This window comes from Opisthorchis viverrini, assembly GCF_000715545.1.
Source record: "Opisthorchis viverrini unplaced genomic scaffold opera_v5_407, whole genome shotgun sequence".
NCBI lineage: Eukaryota > Metazoa > Platyhelminthes > Trematoda > Opisthorchiida > Opisthorchiidae > Opisthorchis > Opisthorchis viverrini.
Window position 1 is genome coordinate 315,059 of NW_008752064.1, and position 17,838 is coordinate 332,896.

The window sequence follows — 17,838 nt, forward strand, 5'->3', positions numbered from 1 at the left end:
GCATACTGCCCCGCGCTGAGAACATAAAGAGCAGTGCTACACCCTTTTTTCACTTGTGCCTTTCAGGTGAACGACAGCCACTGACCGACAAGAACAAAACCGACCCGGGAAACTTGGGCAAAAGCCTCGATCCTGTGTATCAATCCGTGAATCCGTGAATGACCTTGAGAACCTACGCCGCTGCATTCAAGGAATACTCATTGCCGGTAGAGATCCGATTGCCATGTCCCCATCGCAAGAGACAAATGCATTCCACCGGGTTACTCACACGAAAACCAACCCTAAACTCTTAAAGGCTGTCCTGGGCACCATGGAAGGGGTACCAGCTGTGTTCACACTATTACCACAACCTCGTAAACAATTTCTCGTTAGTTCTTCCTGTACAGAGTGGAACTGCACGATAAATACCTCATTTTCGACTGTATGGTTATACGTAGTCGCTGAGTGGCATTTTAGGTATCACCGATTTGTGTCAAAAACTCATTATATGCGTGTAGAGACCGCGTAAGTTTCCAGGGCTTACATTTTTTAGAAAACGTTACACCTTAGGTAAAGGCGGGGTGCGGCTGGAACAAATACTTAAAACCGCAGTTTCCGCGCATATGAACCAAATTAAGGTTCTATTTGTTGAAATCCTACTGAACCTTTCATGAACTCCTCATAGGTCACAGACATGAAAAACCAAAAAGTTGTGGTAATAATGATATTCATCGTGACCACCTTAGCCTAAGAGATATTATTGACTACACTAGTGATTCTGGTCCAATACCAAGTGGCCAGCCACTCTAATCCGAACGACATCACCTATCGCCGCACGATTGTGGCTCATGTAGCTGCCAAGATACTTAAACTGACGAACAATCACGTGCTGTTCACCTTTGAATCTCAAAGGAGCGCATGGAGACTGAAGATTCTGGAGCAAGACTTTGAATCTCGAAGGTACAAAAGCATGCGACCAATGACCCACTTCCGGCATCCTATTTAAAGTAGATTGTGTGGTTTTCGATGAGTAACAAAACGATGTCATTCACCTGATACAAGTACTCTATATTTGCGGACTCAGACTGCTCCTGTGGTCGTTAACTGCCGAGAGGAGAAGCTCAGTATTCGACTGCCTTCATCCTGTGGTGCACGATGATTCACATCGTGCCGTATTCCGGTGTAGATTTTCTACACCATGAAATCGGGGGGAAAATTCCTCATTTACCAAAACGTTTGGTGCTTCCAGAGCTATCTTGCCAGAAAACCACATCCGTAACTAAATGGAGACGACAGACGCTATACTCCACTTTGGAAACTCAACATGTGATGTACAAGGGCACGCACTAATCCTGGATCTCAGAACTCTGGACAACCTGGAAGTATCTAAGCCCTCGCACCTCCGAGTCGTACAGCATCTGTACATGTAAGGATTTCCACAGGTGAACGGTTATCGTGATCAGTACTATTGTTGTTAGTATTTTTACTAGAACGATCGTTGTCACGCCTTGGTACAAGACGCTGTATCCTGTCGGTTTCGGAGATATTGCACACGGGTCAGGGATTCACGTGCCACTGCAAGACCATGAAGAATCACTGATTCCGCCTGCCTTGTTACAGCGGTAGTCAAATTGGTGCCCCTGTGGTTACTATATACCTTGCAAGCGCCCTCTTTGAAGATGGGTACTGTCACCGAATTACCTTAGTTGTCTGGGACAACGTCTTTATCTTAGAGGTTGAATGCTGTCGGACACTTCTGAGGCTGAAGAGAGCTCCACATTCGCAATCCACGTTTTTGTTAGAGTTTGCCAGTGCAGATTGGATGTTAGAATTTTTGTTACCAACGGTCCAAACACTTTGCCGGATGTCAGACAGCCATTTTGGTCCCGATGGTTTCGCTGTGGAGTGACTTCCGAAGACCAGTCGAACCAATAAATTGGCAAAACCTGCAGACGTTTCCAGGATTTTTCGCATCTTTTGTTTAAACGGCCTTTCGAACCCACCAAGCTTCCTGGTGCACACGGTCACTCAGCTTCACCTGACGCTGGATGATATGGCTATTTGAGTTGTGCTGGCAAACAGGAGAGATCTGTCGCCGGGCCCCGAGTAGAGTCAAGGTCTTATCAATGATCGAGTGCTTGAAGAAGGTGGGGGGGGGGTTGTACCACAGACAGAAGTTTCAGCATTTAGGAGCGTTTGGGGGTATCTGTCTCTAGTGATTGTCAAAATCCTAGATGGGACCGACCGATAGGCGTCGGAGGAGCAGGTTTCGGTAGGCTTGTTCGATTTATTGGTCCACAGGCTTCTCAATGGGAAAGCGGGATGCACACAACCTGCATGGATTTGAAGAGCGCAATGAACTGCAACATTGGACAGGGTCATGGTTGAAATCCACGAAGGTATTTCAGAAGGATCAGCATACACAAATCGACATTTGCTACCACCGGCTGGTAGCAGCGTGGTCTATTTGAATTCTGGGCTGGTTCTTGACGAGTGCCGTGTAGTCAAGAGATTCCACTGTCCCGAAAATTCGTGCTGCAGCGGAACAGTCTGATTTGCACACTTGCTCCAAGCGCTCTCCGTTTTCCGTGCGTCTCGTGTTCGAAGCAAAATGACCGCCCGGGTGGGCGCTTAGTCACTATGCTTTAGCTTTTAGCCCATTGTGAAAGAACATCTGGAACATCGTGGAGACTGTTTTTGGCAAATTCAGAGCTACAGTCCGTCGGGCGCGCAAGCAGCCACCATGACGTCATTCTCTTGATGTTTCTGCCAGGGCCGCATAGAACTGCCCATCAGCTGGTACGCTCGAAGGCTCAACGCCACACCCACCCCAACATATCCAGCTACAGCGGCGTCCGCCTCACCAGAGGTGCAGAGTAGGAAGCGTGAAGATAGTGGGGGGAATTCATTTCCGTTTTAGTACTTGCGTCTGGATTCATTTTTCTGACAGCACAAATTCATGCATAGAGGATCCAGCGTACAAACAGGAGCTGCTTATTGTTCTGCTTGCTTCAGTATGCGAACATTAAATGCAGCTAAGTAGACTGACCTGCGGCGTTTGAAAGTAGACAGCTGCTTATGTTCTGCTTGCTTCAGTATGCGAACATTAAATGCAGCTAAGTAGACTGACCTGCGGCGTTTGAAAGTAGACTTCGAGATGGTTATGGATATCAGTGAAGTTGAACTCACAGAAGCGGGATATAGGGCAACCAAAACGGTTATCCTAGTGCTGGCACCCGTATAGAAAGTATCCAACTTGAATTGGGGTGGGTAAGAAGTGATTATACGTGAAAGTGTAAAAAGGAAGATAACAGCAGTAGCATGTTTCCAATTACCAGTCCTGCTGTATCCACCGACTAAGGCGACCTTGCTGGCGGCAACACGCAACAGCCGATTTGCTTTGATAATATTTTTAGTTGTAACTTTCATGATGATACAATTGCTGGGATACTGTCGGGGTGCCCATACATGGACAAAAAGATTAGGGTCCTCAACCGGGCTCGTCAGCCTGACCGAAAGATATTGGGTGGGTGCCGTTACACTACAACATTAGTGCATATTTTTTTAAGGAAGGAGTCGCCGTACGTACTCCATCTCCTAACCTGGAGGGTTAGGATGCTGTTATACCCATTGACCTTACAGTGTGGCTCAGTGGGTCATAGGTTTACACAAACCACAGCAAGATAAGGTCCATTCTGTTTGCATCGGTAACGAGGAACGAATGGCTCGTCAGACGACTGGTTTTAGTGATTGGGACTTTTTGTTACCTGTGTGTACCCTTGTGTATTTGGAAAGTCATCATCATCATCATCATCATCATCATCATCAGTCACTGTAAGAACCGCGCGCGTACTTGCCGTACACTGGTTGTAGCTGCCACAGTTTCGTTCCCGCATTGGAGCGGGAGCTGGTAAATTGGTGTGTAAATGCAGCACTGTCAATGCAGAACTGTCTAGGGGGCATTGGGAAGGGAGCTATGCATTGAAGGCAATAGCTTGGGTGCACGAGCGCCATTGAGGACTCGACTGGGCCATGTCTGACAATGTTTCTAGCCATTGATGTGGCCCGTCTAGGGGTCACCATCCAGAAAGACGGCAATGACCAGCGCAGCTGAGTTTGGTACTGGCTGTTATACTTCGCCTCAAGGTGGTTACTCATAACCGGATCAATCATTACCCGTTGTATCCGTTCAGGAGGACGATACCAGTAACATTCTTATGATCCGGGAATATTGAACACACGTTTCTGGTCTTTCTGTCAATTTCCGGAGAAACTGAATGCAAAAAGTATTGTAGAGCGTGATTCTTGTTGAGCAAACTAGTATCTTCACCCAAATGTTAGGGATTTATCTTCAATGAGAGTGCAGACATGCGGATAACCGCTGGGTATTTCAAGATCCATTTTCTGTGAATAGGAGTTATCTCGCCTGTCTTCCAGCAATAAGGTACCTTTCGATGGTGACCCCCTAATTGGACAGAACTAAAACGGATCCATTGGGGGTTTTCGGATGCGACTTTTGCAGTTACGGTGACACAAATTTGGCTTCAGTTGGAACATTTCACTGCATAGTATTTGTTGCCAGTGTCACTGGAGCCCTTCTATCCTCCGTTTGCGTGGACAGACCTGTCAGAAGTGTGAATTCATAATTTTTCCTGCCTAGGTCATCGTTGTTTGATCTAGGCTGGATGCAATTACCACATTCACTGGAGAACTTTCTACTTATCCCCCCAACGTTTGTTGCCATACCAGGTGTCGATCAGAATTCCCCTCAATCTTGTCTGATCCGTCAGCCATTTAAATTCCAGTCTTTCTAAAACAATCAAGCCTAATTATTCTTCTTTAGTCATACGCTGGTGACCAGCGAGGAGCAGATCCAACAGTCGTTACTTACTCCCTTATCGTTTTTTTGTGCTGCAGAATCTCAGTCGGTTGTGAGTTTCTGGGACCATGTTGGGAGGGATGGATATTCCCAAATCTGTGACTATAGTAGGTAAGCACTCGCTTTTTCTATTTGATCTCGGCCCTGTTCGAACCCATTGTGTCCGTGTGCCGGATGCGTTCGTCTTGAGGTTCGAAAAGCTAACGTGTTAATGCGCGCACTGTAGATATATCCACCGCTGGCCAAGTTTTTCACCGCCCAGACCGGGGCATATCGTTAAAAAAATAATACTCACTCAGCTATGACACTCTTCCGGTGCCTAACTGCCATGCCACACACATGGACTGGGATACTGCCTGGTTGCCCAAGCCTAGAAGGAGAACTCGAGTGGCAGAGGTCGGGTTCAAACCACGAACCTTCGGGTCGGTAAATTTGTGCTCTAACCACTGAGGCATCTCACACATCAGGAGCATTGTGGCTTTTGATTATCATGTATTTCACCACTGAGTGATGTGATGTAGAAGACCCAGGTACCACGAGGGCTGAAATATATTCTAAAAGTCATTGGGTGTAATTCCGCCTCTGACTGCACGGTCTTGTCTTGGCCTTGTCAGGGTGACGGTATCTCAGCTCCTGTAGCGTCGGATGATTTACCTGAAAGGCTGGAGTCGAAAGTATACAATGTCTGAGGTATTGCTTTGTTATTGTGGTAGTATCTTTGCAGTATTTTCCACTGCAGGTCCTTGGAACAGTCATATTCACACGACTTGTGTCGTGTACAATCTCCTGGTCATTTTAGGTTGAAATTTCTCATATGAAAAAATTTTCCATCCTATTTCTGACAAACATATCGTCCCAACTATTTGATAGGGTTTTTCATGTCACCTTAACTCTGTATGTTGAACTTTCCATATCGACTTCCGGAGTCGTCTATTTACTGTGTATCATAATCAATTGGGAAAACATGGGCAAGTCCACTTCTGAGTGGCCACTTGCCATCATCACTCTACTGTGGGAGAGGGTCTGATTGTCAAATATCTTTGGTGAAACAGATGTTCGGCTTGTGGAATATCCTGGTCCCACTGAAATTAACCTAAGGATAGGGCACCAGTTTCGACCCCATCATCTATTTAGTGTACGAGTCGGATTTTCTTCCTGCGCAATACTTTAGCGCAGGAAGAAAGATGCAAGTAGGCCATCTGATCTGGTTATTTGTACCCACAAAGATGGTCAAGTAGTTCGCGATGTTTCATTGGTTGAGACACCGGCTACTGAGGACAGACCTATGGCTCGTGCTCGACCCGACAGTTTCTCGCAGAGGGCATGAATTTCGAGGGATTTTGTTTTGTTTACACTAAGTAATGCGGTCGAACAATCAGCCGATTTTCACCAGATTAATGTTTTTTTCAACATGAATACTTATCGGGTTTTTGCTAGCCACCGACACTGTCACTGTACTGTTTACTGGCTGTTGATCAGATGGCCGTTTGTCTGTTCGCCGAGCTGGGCAATAGGCGTGCAGACATTTCGTCCTCAGTCGATGAAACATCGCCGATGCGCGTTTGAGCGCATGTAATTATGACCCAGTTCCAAGAGTGAAATGTAAAGCAGCTCAAATCCTACCTTGAATATCGCTTAATGAATCTCGTAGGATTGTCTATGCGATTAGCCGTCTTTCATGTCTTACTGTTTCGGGTATAGCGCGTAAGCCTGAATTTTTACGTGGTGGTTGTGATCTTTAGAATTCATGAAGTTCTATTGAGTTTGATTCTGGTTCTTATTAGTCAATAACTTTATTTTCACGTTTCAGTCAAATGTGCTGAAAACTTGGAATACTCCATGCCAGGTAGCAAGAAGAGTAAGTGACTGTTCATGTACCATCTAATTGTATTCGCTACGTTTTACCTTAACTCGTTAATTGTGATTCCACCCGCATAGATGCCGATTAGGCTTCCGTTTCGGTAAGACAGTCTGGTGATCACAACTTCTCCCGCTGGATGGATTTAGAGTGATCCGCTTTTTAAGTGGATATCAACTTTGAAAAATAAAAAATGAGATGACGTTCAACTGTAACACCCTTCGGTTCCTAGCTTCCATGTTACCCGAAGGAAGCACGAGGGCTGGGATGCTGCCAGGTTGCTCAAACCTACACGGGAGAAGTCGAGAGGTCGGATTCGAACCACGAACCTTTCGGTCAGTAAATTCGCGCTGTAACTACTTGGTCCATCTCTCCCCCATATTATAAGGTTACCGATTTCGCCTGTCCTGTCGCCCCTCAGGTAGTCGCAGCCCCACATTTCCGTCAGTTTTGGTTTCTATTTGTGCACCAAGTTGTACGCAGTGAGCGAATTGTGCTGTAACATCGAATATCGTATCAACTGAAACACGTGGCAGCCCTTGTGTAGTGCATTTCACTGAAGAATACTGGGATGCTGCAGGTTGCTCAAACCTACACGGGAGAAGTCGAGAGGTCGGATTCGAACCACGAACCTTTCGGTCAGTAAATTCGCGCTGTAACTACTTGGGCCATCTCTCCCCCATATTATAAGGTTACCGATTTCGCCTGTCCTGTCGCCCCTCAGGTAGTCGCAGCCCCACATTTCCGTCAGTTTTGGTTTCTATTTGTGCACCAAGTTGTACGCAGTGAGCGAATTGTGCTGTAACATCGAATATCGTATCAACTGAAACACGTGGCAGCCCTTGTGTAGTGCATTTCACTGAAGAATACCATGAGAAGGAGATTCAATTGGGAAACAGTTGACTTTCCTGCCAACACCAACTTAATTGGTAGAGGAGTATAGTTCTCCAATGGATGTCAGTTCGTTTGCTTGGGTTTTGCGTTCTCATTCGTGTTTCTTATTTTCCCAAGTAAGTTCTGATTTGCAGGTTAACTGGCAACTTGGCACTCAGCACCCATCAGTTAACTTTTGGAACCCATTCCAAATACATAGCTAGGTTTACTGATTTTGACATTTTTGAGCTGTCATTTACGAATGATAATACCTTGACACACCCATTTTCAGTCTGGCTCCCTAGTCCAGTGCTGCCGTCCTTAAAAAAACGAGTGTTTTTCATGTGAATATTCAGTTGCTCAGGTGCACAGTTTAAATCAAATACGGAGAAAATATTTGGATGAACAAAGGTGATTGTGCGTTACTCTGTCCAGTTCACTACCAATGGTGCCATTGGGCCCTCAAGGGTTTGATGGGAAGTTAATTGATGGTTTATTAGTTGTTGATCAGGTAGCTGGGGATCTGTTCGCCGAGCTTGGTAATTAACTTGGAAATGTCTCGTCACCAAACGAGTAGACATCATCAGTTCGCAGTGATGACGTCATCTGATCGACGACCAATAAAAGCACCCGAGCTACCAATATTTCGATACATCACCAGTCGATGGGTTTTTTCTTTTTTGCGGAGGGATAAGTCATTCACAGTCGAATTTGTCCGCTAATAAAAGATAATAAAAAAGATAGTCGTTCGGCTTAAGTCGAGAAGCAGAGGTCTGATTCGAACCTCGGACTTTCCGGTCAGTAAATTCGGTCTCTAACCACAGCCATGTCGCCCGTTACGGAAATTCCATCATCACCACATGCAGCTTTAGGTTTCGATTATGCCTTTACCTTTTAGTTATTTTACCTTCGAACTGTTGTTTCTAGTTAACGATGTCAGTTCCACTGACTCAACAGTTTGATGTGATAGTTTGTAGTATCTTTTGAGATTCTGGTGTGGGTTATATCCTATGCATTGCTTTACTTTTCTTTGGAGATACGGAGGTAGGTGTACGGTTAACTTCGAGCCGTACGGAAGCTGTTCCATCCGTAAAAATCACTCACGACCACCGAATTCGAGTGTTGGTATCATTCACTTCTCGCCATCATAAGCCTGTAACCACTTCAGTTCCCTTCGGATGGAAACCAGCCACTTAAGCTACCTAATGCCCTCTAAAAGCTTGCCTACAAAAATAATATCTGACAACAATGTCCACTTTATCCGTTCTTGTTAAACTTCATCATTGATGAACTAATTAGGCGAAAGCTGGTAGGTCCCCAAAATCCTAATGTTCAAACCGCTACCGGTGAAAACCTTTTCGATATGGATCACGCAGAGGACGTCGTCTTCGTTTTTGAAGACTGAGGCCAAGCGCAAGCTTTGTTGAATAAACTGACCGCCGTCATACCATCTTTCAGCGTTCGAATTGCCAAGTCATGCTTCAGAACGTGCCCCTTACAATTCAAGAAGCACTGGAAGTTGTGGGGAATTTTACATGCCGGGTTGTTAACTCTGACGGAATTGTGTCTGATGAAGTCAGTGCACGAATCTCAAAGACCCGAATAACGTTTGCTAATTTGCATTACTTGTGGCGTCAAAAGGGCATATCGCTGAGTTCAAAGGGTCGTAAGGGCTTTATTGTTGTGTAGATGCGAGACATGGCCTCCGATGCCTGAGGAGCGTTTGTGGTACCGGGTGGTGCCAACGAATCCGTAAAGAGGTGATTAGAAGACAGGTGTTTTCATTATTGTGTAGATGCGAGACATGGCCTCCGATTCCTGAGGGGCGTTTGCGGTACCGGATGGCGCCAACGAATTCGTAAAGAGGTGATTAGAAGACAGGTGTTTGGTTGTGCAACAGATACTTCAGTCGCGGAGAACATCCAGCGCCATGATCCGGGATGCCTGGGCCATTTGATACGCATTGCGCAAACTGTCAACGCATAGCTTGGCAGAAGGATGTGAAAGGAACTACGAAGAGTTTGGGTGTTGTTGGTGTGGCCCGTCTTCCTGGATATGCCCTCCAGTGGCTGAAGACACTGCAAGAAATGGCGGGTGACGTGGCGTTCGTGTTGTCACTTTCTTTCCAGATTGTTGATTGAGCGCTTGGAAGTATGGGTACGTCAGGATGCTTGCGATTGGCTAGCACTGGGTCCCCTCCCTCATCCACTCTCTCCTCTTCTTTTCACTCTAAGACCTTAAATACGAATAAATATCGTTTGTAGTTGAACGGCCGGAAGCATCACAGTCACCATTGATGTTGCTGTCTCTCTGATGTGGTGGTGGTTCGCCGTAGGTTGCGAACGCAGACCTATCCAGCTTTTTCTTTCCTATGATGATTTTAACTCAGAGTCTATATAGGCTGTAGTGTTAATGATGTATTGTTGATGATGGTACTGGTCAGCCCCAGTTGTCACACGAGAAAGCAGTTGATTGGACTTTCATAGCAAATCCTCTAAATAACTCTTTGGAGGATTACGAGCAGTCGTAACGGAGCCGTGATCCACATTTTCTCTCAACGGTGGTTTGCTGTCGGTTTGTAACCTTAGTGGTGGATGTGAGCGTGAAAGGTCACGGAGGCAAAGCGTTTATGTATTCGGGTTTGATAATTCGGTGGTAGCAGCTGTGACGCGCGTTTACCTCACATGTACGGAAATCGTGATTCAGTTTCTCTTATAATCGAAAAAATAAGCGAATGAAGGATTTCGTCCTACCGAGTGAACCACTCGACACCGTTAAGGCTGTTGAAACGAATGGTGTGGATACGGGCGTGCATAAGTGCACTAGTTCCGTTCGGTTTCTTGGTTGAGTTTTCTGGCCTGTACTACCGAATTGAAGCTCATGAACAACTCGGTTTTGGGATTCAACCATACTTGGAATCCATCCATTGGCTTTCGGAACTGCCGGCGGTTGTGACAGTCATCACGCAATCGCTCTCACTAAATATTACAGAATCAGAGAAGAATAATCAGGACTCTGGTGAGTTTGACCCATTCCGTCTTTTTTCGCCTAACTTCCCACAAACACGTTAAAAGCAAACGGCGGCGACTACTACAAGGCATGGCCTGAACTTTAGACTGCTGCTCTGTCCTTGCCGGCTTTGCTCATTGCAGCTTCTTTTTTTGATTGGTAGATGGTTTTGCACATGTACTGCTCACCTCTCACTAATGCGCACAAAGGCTCCCTTCTGTCATTCTGTGGAATATTGATTGTAGGGAGTGAACTGTGTGAAGCAACTGAAGTGACTTATCCTAGGTAGACAAAAAACATCTACCAATTGAGCCGACCTCACTTGGTCGCCATTGATTATCTTACGTTTCCAGAAGAATCTTTTCCCGCTACTGTTAACTTCTTCAAGTCTACACCACTCTAGCTGTGACGTATCATGTTTTTCTGGACGATGGTAGTGTTGGTTTCGAGAACGGTGAATGCACTCTCGTGCTCCACTTCCTCACTCTTCTCATCCTCTCTTTCTTAACGAGTGGTTGGACTAGAGTCCTCGTTGGTTTCGAGCTGAGTTCTGCGTGGCGTCGTTCAAGTAACCTTGGGAAATTTGATATACGCGTTTGACACAGTGTTCGATTTCGAAAGAACGTAGGCTTCAAATACAGAAATCAATGCAATTCCGTTCTATTTGTGTTCTCTGCATATTTCCGGCGACAATATTGCTGTCGTTGCCTACATTCGCCGTAGCCTAACCTTTTTCATGTGATTGTCTGCAAGGTTACATCCACTGCACTTGCTTTGGCACATTTCCTAGTTCATTGAGCTTGCCAAGATGAATCCCCCTCTGGCATTTGCGTCGGACCGTCTGAATTAGAACAAAAGAGGAAAGCACGTGCACCATTTAGCAACATCAAGCATGTTGATACAAGCACCTAACAAATTGACGGTTACTTTTTCAGTGGAGTACTGTATACTAATACATTTTTTCTTTTATCTTATCCGATCGGGGTAGGTGCAAAAACGCGACGATGGCATGTGGTTGTCGCAGGCGGGAAAAAGAAGATGGTTACGGATGTCGTGGACGCTCAAGATGGGTGTCCCACCTGGGATACGGAGTTTAATATGTAAGTAAGATCAGCTGTCCTCGAGCAGGACTGCGTGGCCATTTTAATGTCAGTTTGTTGCGCGTGTTTGGCCCTGTCACTTGTAATTCACGGTTTTCTTGTATCAGGAGACGAATGATTGATTTCGATAGCGGGTGGAGACACCGATGGTTAATAGCCCTGACAGATATGGCTTTGTCACACAGCCAATTGGGCTCTTGCTTCAAAGCTATGACCATTGCAATGGTCCCACTTCCTACCATATGGACAAACAGATCCATGTATCGTCAGATTGGATCAGACAGATTGGACCATTTCCTCTTAGGCGTAGCTCTCATTCCCTTATCCTCTTTATTCTCGGTGAACGAAGATGTAGCACCTGGAACCGCTGCACTTTGGTGCACGGTTTATGGGCTGAAAAACTGAACTGACTGCATTTATCTAGAGGACGGACGGTGCCACCAAATGGTTTGCCCAGAATGTTTTCATCATTACGGTTGGTACTCTCGAAAATTACTACATTCGGATACGTATTTTCTAGTAGTTCGAGACAAAGCTGTGCATGTGTGCTCGGAATCAGTTTGACTTGTCTGATCAGCTTGTTACGTTCAATATCTATGCTAATTCTGATTACACTAACCAGATAGGAATAGTCAGTATACTTTTTTCCTGAAGTCTTAAGTTTAAACGTTTCGGTGTATCTGTCAGTACCGTGCATCACCACCTTTCCTTTACAGAGACCTGGTCAGCCCGACGGATCCAATTGTCATGCTCATCTTGGACGGCGAACGCCGTCACATCGGACAGGTTGTCATCCCATTGGCTCAGGTACCTCGCACGGGTCCCCCAAATTTTGACCCTTCACGATTGCGCTACTCTGAATTGGAGCCGACCAAAAAGAATTCGTGTCCTCGGGGTCGTTTGGTCTACTGGATTTGGGCGACTAGCTACTGGCCGCCTGGTACCAAGCTCGACAGCAAATCGAAATCTCATAAGGGTTCTATTTCCCATTTGGGTCGACCGAAATCAAGGTGACGGGATAGTGTTGCTCTTTTGTCCGTACTTTTCTTCGCTTCGCGTAATAGTTCAATGATGGTTAGTATGAATACACCACTGGCTAGGCTAGATAAACCTGGGTGAGTGGTTTTAGCTGTTCAGCTACCGATTCACCTGCCGAAATGGCCTAGAAAGGTCTGTTGTGTTATGAGTGAACCACCAAACAGCTAATAGTTGCGAAGAGCACACTGGACATTCTGGTTTTACTGCGGGAGGATAGTACTTTCCCCTGCCGAAAATCAAAGAAGCAAATGGTTCTCCCTGCTCGCGGTGGAGCCCGTTCTTCCTCGGCACCACTATACTAAATGTTGTTGACCCGGTTGAGCAGTGTGACGGTAAACTCACTTCTGATGGCGATCGGACTTAGTTCCGACCAAAGACTAGGGAGCATCACGTTTAACTGACCATTGCATTCGAACTTATTGGTTACTGTTACTTCCTTTGATTGTGCTCTTTTATTTCTGTGATATTCAATTTGAGCTTCATACCAAATATTTGGGATAGTTCTGGAATTCGTCCTGTGGTGCTCAGTAGTCCTTTAAGAGGAATGACGCACCGTCGCGTTCATCCATTTGCACCCGGTTGGTTAAGCCAACTTTTCCTAGTGCAGTGTTCTTAGGAGTAGACCCCGGATATTTCCCCATGGCTTACGCCCTGTCACACAATTCTGGGTCCAAGATTTCACAAGGACAAGAAAATCTACCTGAAGAGGCTAATAACCGACTGCTTTTTCAGTTGTCTTTTATATTCGTCGGCGTACCATGGCACATCACATGTTTCTTATTATTGGTGATCTCACACGTAACATGTAAACATTTTATTGCGCTCTCATGCCACACATCAGCTGATGGCAACGTACACTGCAGGGAACTCACTGAAACAGTCGCTGATCATATGGATCACGTGACTAGTTGTGTGGATATTTAATATTTTCTAATCAATAATCAAGTATGCGTCGAAGCCGCTGCTTAGATTCGTCACTGAGCGCTTTTTTTTACGTCAGTTACTTTTGGTTTTGGCAACCCGAAACAAAACCAGTTCTATGGTTTTTATACGCAGTTCTAGAATTGAAAAGTATATTTTACGCCTTTATTGATGTGATACCATGTGTAGTCGGTTTCAAGACGGGAGCGTTCAGCCAATTTTCAGCCTCCCATGCAGGAAATCGAATTCGCTTCATCAAAACCGGAGTTCGCGATGTTAATCAGGTGAAGTCTAATGAATCAGCTTCCATTTCCACTTCGGTGTAGTTCGGCTTTTGCATCGTACAACAATTGAGAGGTATTAGAAATATCCGTAAATATAAGGGATGGAACAAATTGATGGATAGCGGCCCCAATACTAGCCTACCTTTCTAGGATGCTCACACATCACGGCATTCACAGAGTCTTTCTGGTAAAAAACCAAAAGCACGAGCATCATTGATATCGTTCAGCCGTACCACCCTTCCGGTGCCCAACTACCGTGCTACCCGAAGGAAGCACGAAGGCTGGGATATTGCCAGATTGCCCAAGCCTAGATTGGCGGAGGTCGGGTTCGAACCACGGACCTTGTGGCCAGTAGACTACTGTGCCGCATTCTTCTGGCGGAGTGAGCATCTGTTCTGCTCGACGCCGGAGCTGGAATGAACTTGTTCTATTAGGGTTTCTGGCTTCAGATGTAAGCAGCTCTGAACGGTACGAGATCCTTTTAGAAATTCAGACAGCCGATATCGCGTAGCGTGACGGAAGTTACCTTTTCCTGATTCGGAACTAATTTTTGTTGGAGCAAATGGCAGAAATCATTAGCTTCTTCTGTAGTTGGCAGTGTTTGACCATCGATGTCTCCGGAGCATTGCTCGAGTCTGATGGGAACACCGGATCAGCAATGCTGAAGTATGTCGAATGGTATTCGGAAGAAATAACTCGATAGATGAACTGATCACACTGCGTAGGTTACGCTGGCTTGGCCACGTGCTGCATGTGCCAGTCGACCGACTTCCTCTGAGGGCTCTTTTCGCACAACCAAGTGGAGGGTGGAAGAGAGCTAGAGGCGGTCAAACAATGACTTGACAGCGAATTGTGAAAGCCACTACCAGCAAACTCAGCTGCGCTGGTCATTGCCGTCTTCCCGGATGGGGACTCCGAGACGGGCCACATCAATGGTTAGAGACATTGTCAGACATGGCCCAGTGGCGTCCTCAATGACGCTCGTGCATCCAGGCTATTGCCCTCAATGCATAGCTCCATTCTCAATCCCGCCACTTGACAGTCCACTGACAGTACCGCATTTACGCACCAATTTATCAACTCCCACCTCCAATGCGCAGCTATCTACCCTACCTCCTCAAATCATCGGTGAACGAAACTGTGGCGGCTACAACCACTGTACGACAAGTACGCGGTCCTTACAGCTGACAGTGGTAATGATGATGATGATGATTTGGCAGAACACGACCTTAAGTAAACAGCCTAATAGAATGTAGCTGGATACGCCGGAAAAAAGAGAACAGGGCTTTACTGAAGTGACTCCCAGGATGGAAGTCCAGCTCACTCTACTGCTGAGCACATCAGAGTGGTCTTGAAAATTTTATTGTGGTTAAATGGTTGAAGGGTAGAACTGAGAGCTTTAGGGTTTTTCTTCACTGCTTTACGTTCTTCGGGAAAACACGGTATTGCTGATCCCATTCATATGAAAAATTTGGCCCGGAGGAAAAACGCTTACTGCTTTCACATTTCAGGTAGTCTTGTAGTGTGGTCTAGTTCCATTGATGCGAGAGTTTGCTTTTATGTACGAGGCGGGATATCAGGAGCAGTTTTCAGCCGATATCCTACCCTCCAGTTCAAGGTCAAAACTGTTGGTGTGATTGGGATGTCACTTGAGTTTCAGTCAGCGGACAACCTTTAGTGTATACAGCGCCTGGTTTTGTCCATAGCTAATCGACTTTTAGAATATTTCGCATCCGATTGTGTTCCACACCTGTGTTCTACAGCCATTTACAGACTTCATCTCAGTTGTACCGTCAACTGAACGCGTTCACGACTGCAAGCGTGATACTTTGTCTCTACTCTCCTCTAATTCATGATATGAATTTCTTATCAATTCGTATCCAGTAAATATAGGCTGTCTAGATTAAGTCAAGATTCATCTGCACTCTCTGACTCAGAATCGTGAGTTATTCCTATTTCGTGTGCTGGAATTTGCGCGCTGAAATCCGCTGCACTTTCGCGAGCGAGCGCATTCGCCACCAGCACATTCACACTGCAGTGATACCATTTCGTCCCGCACCTACACGTCCCGTGAAATAATCGTTGATTTCACACTCTGCTGTTGTAGGCACGTTAAGACGATTGCACGATTGTCTCCAACTTACGCAATTTTATCGGTTTGACTTTTTGCGTGAGCTAATCTAATAATCTCTCTGCTAACACAAATTTCGGAACCCACGCGCGTCTGTTTGAATTTCTTGAAACAAGCAAAGTGTTTGACTAACAATGCGCTTGAGTCGTTTTGCCTTGTCATCCGCTCTTGGACTGTAGTTCTGATTCACTCAATGAGCATAAAATCTCCCCACTCCTACCTGCCACTCTATTTTACTGTAGTTTCTTTTCTGCGGAATCCGGTACGGGTAACGATTTTGATAAACGAATAGTCTTCGTCGCGGCGCATAGCGACAACTGTGCTTCTTCTACAGTCTAATGCATTTTCATACAGCGTTTCCAACCCCTCTCAACAGATCATATCGATCTGTATTGTTTTGTCTTATCTTTTGTTGCTTGCTACCTCTCTGGTGTGCGCGCCCTCAGTGGCAAAGATCAAATTACACCGATTAGCATACTATGCATGCCTAGCGGCAGGACGATGAAAACAACTAATCGGAAATTCATGCATAGCTGGTTCCCACCGACCGAACAGCATGCGTTTCATCACAGTCTTTCGCACGGTTTGTTAAGCTACCCGTACGCACGCCGTCGCCGACTGCGACTGTCACTATGACAACCCCGTCTGCAAATATCGATTCTAAGTCATTAGCATTCAGCCTTTTCGAACTCCGACCAACACCACTACGATCATTGCCACCACCATCACCACTAGGCAGGGAACAAGCGGGACGCGCCTCTCTGCTGGTGTCGATGATTGGCATTCGACATTTTCCTCTGACGGCAGATCCTCCAAAGCCGCCTCAATGGTGTCCGGTGCCTACAGCGAGAGCAACTTGTCCGCTCAAACCAGTTACATGGGTGGATATCCAATGACCGGTGGAGGTGCACCATCCTCTGTCGCTTGGACCAATCGACCAGGTGCCACGTTAGGCATGGGTGGTACTGCGTCGTATAACCCGCTAGCATCCTATGACGAAGAGGGTTCAACGCGTGGGAGTCAACAGTATGGAAGCGATATGGACGATCCTGGCCGCCCACCCCTCTACCGGTCCGCTCTTCAGTTAAAAAACAACCAGGCAGGATACGCGGAGTCGACGGTGAGCGGATATTCTGGTAGGTGAATCAATCACTTCTATTATCTCCCGTTGAATTGCTGTTCTCTTTGCCTTTTTCCTACAGGTTTCTTTCTCCTGCCCTTCTTGTCACCTGATTTGTCAATATTACGTGTAGTGCACGTTATTTTCGAGCCAGGATTCCTTTTTTGGGACCACTTATCCCAGCTGTACAACCGGCGACAATACCAATGAGAGCATGAGCCGCTTTCGCCAACTTGCTTTCCCCAACTGTTGCGTTTCGCAACCTAGTAGATTGGTGTCAATAGTTCTACATACTTGAGATTAAAGGACACAGTGTGGGAAAAGGTTATATAAGGCTTGTTTGTTAAACGTACAAGTAACTTGTTAAGCCTCTATTCTAAGAGGTATGAATTTATTCGTACCTTTTTTAGGAATGCACACAGCTGCATGTCATGTGATGCTGGAAAGGTAGTTTCTCATAAGCGTGGTTCCCCTGTAGGTGGACTTTCCTAATTTTCATATTGTGATAGAGCGAGATAAGCGGTATGTTAGATGCTCATAAAGCCATCCCTGTCTGGCGCTTAGAACAGATAGTCTTTTAAAAAAGTTTTGAGTTAAAACCCAGGTACACAGGTACACGAAACAATGCATGCCAGATGTCGGACTC

General features: G+C 45.9%; 1 protein-coding gene across 1 annotated transcript in view; it reads left to right on the forward strand.

The window, feature by feature from the left end:
• The window catches only part of T265_10788 (hypothetical protein), a gene marked incomplete at both ends in the record, with an annotated part of 30,226 nt that overhangs the window by 2,031 nt on the left and 10,357 nt on the right, over positions 1-17,838 (forward strand). Inside the window, 5 exons of the mRNA XM_009177258.1 lie at positions 78-353; positions 4,897-4,965; positions 11,587-11,698; positions 12,415-12,708; positions 16,880-17,208. Coding sequence (XP_009175522.1) covers positions 78-353; positions 4,897-4,965; positions 11,587-11,698; positions 12,415-12,708; positions 16,880-17,208 — 1,080 coding nt within the window. The remainder of the gene's footprint in view (positions 1-77; positions 354-4,896; positions 4,966-11,586; positions 11,699-12,414; positions 12,709-16,879; positions 17,209-17,838) is intronic.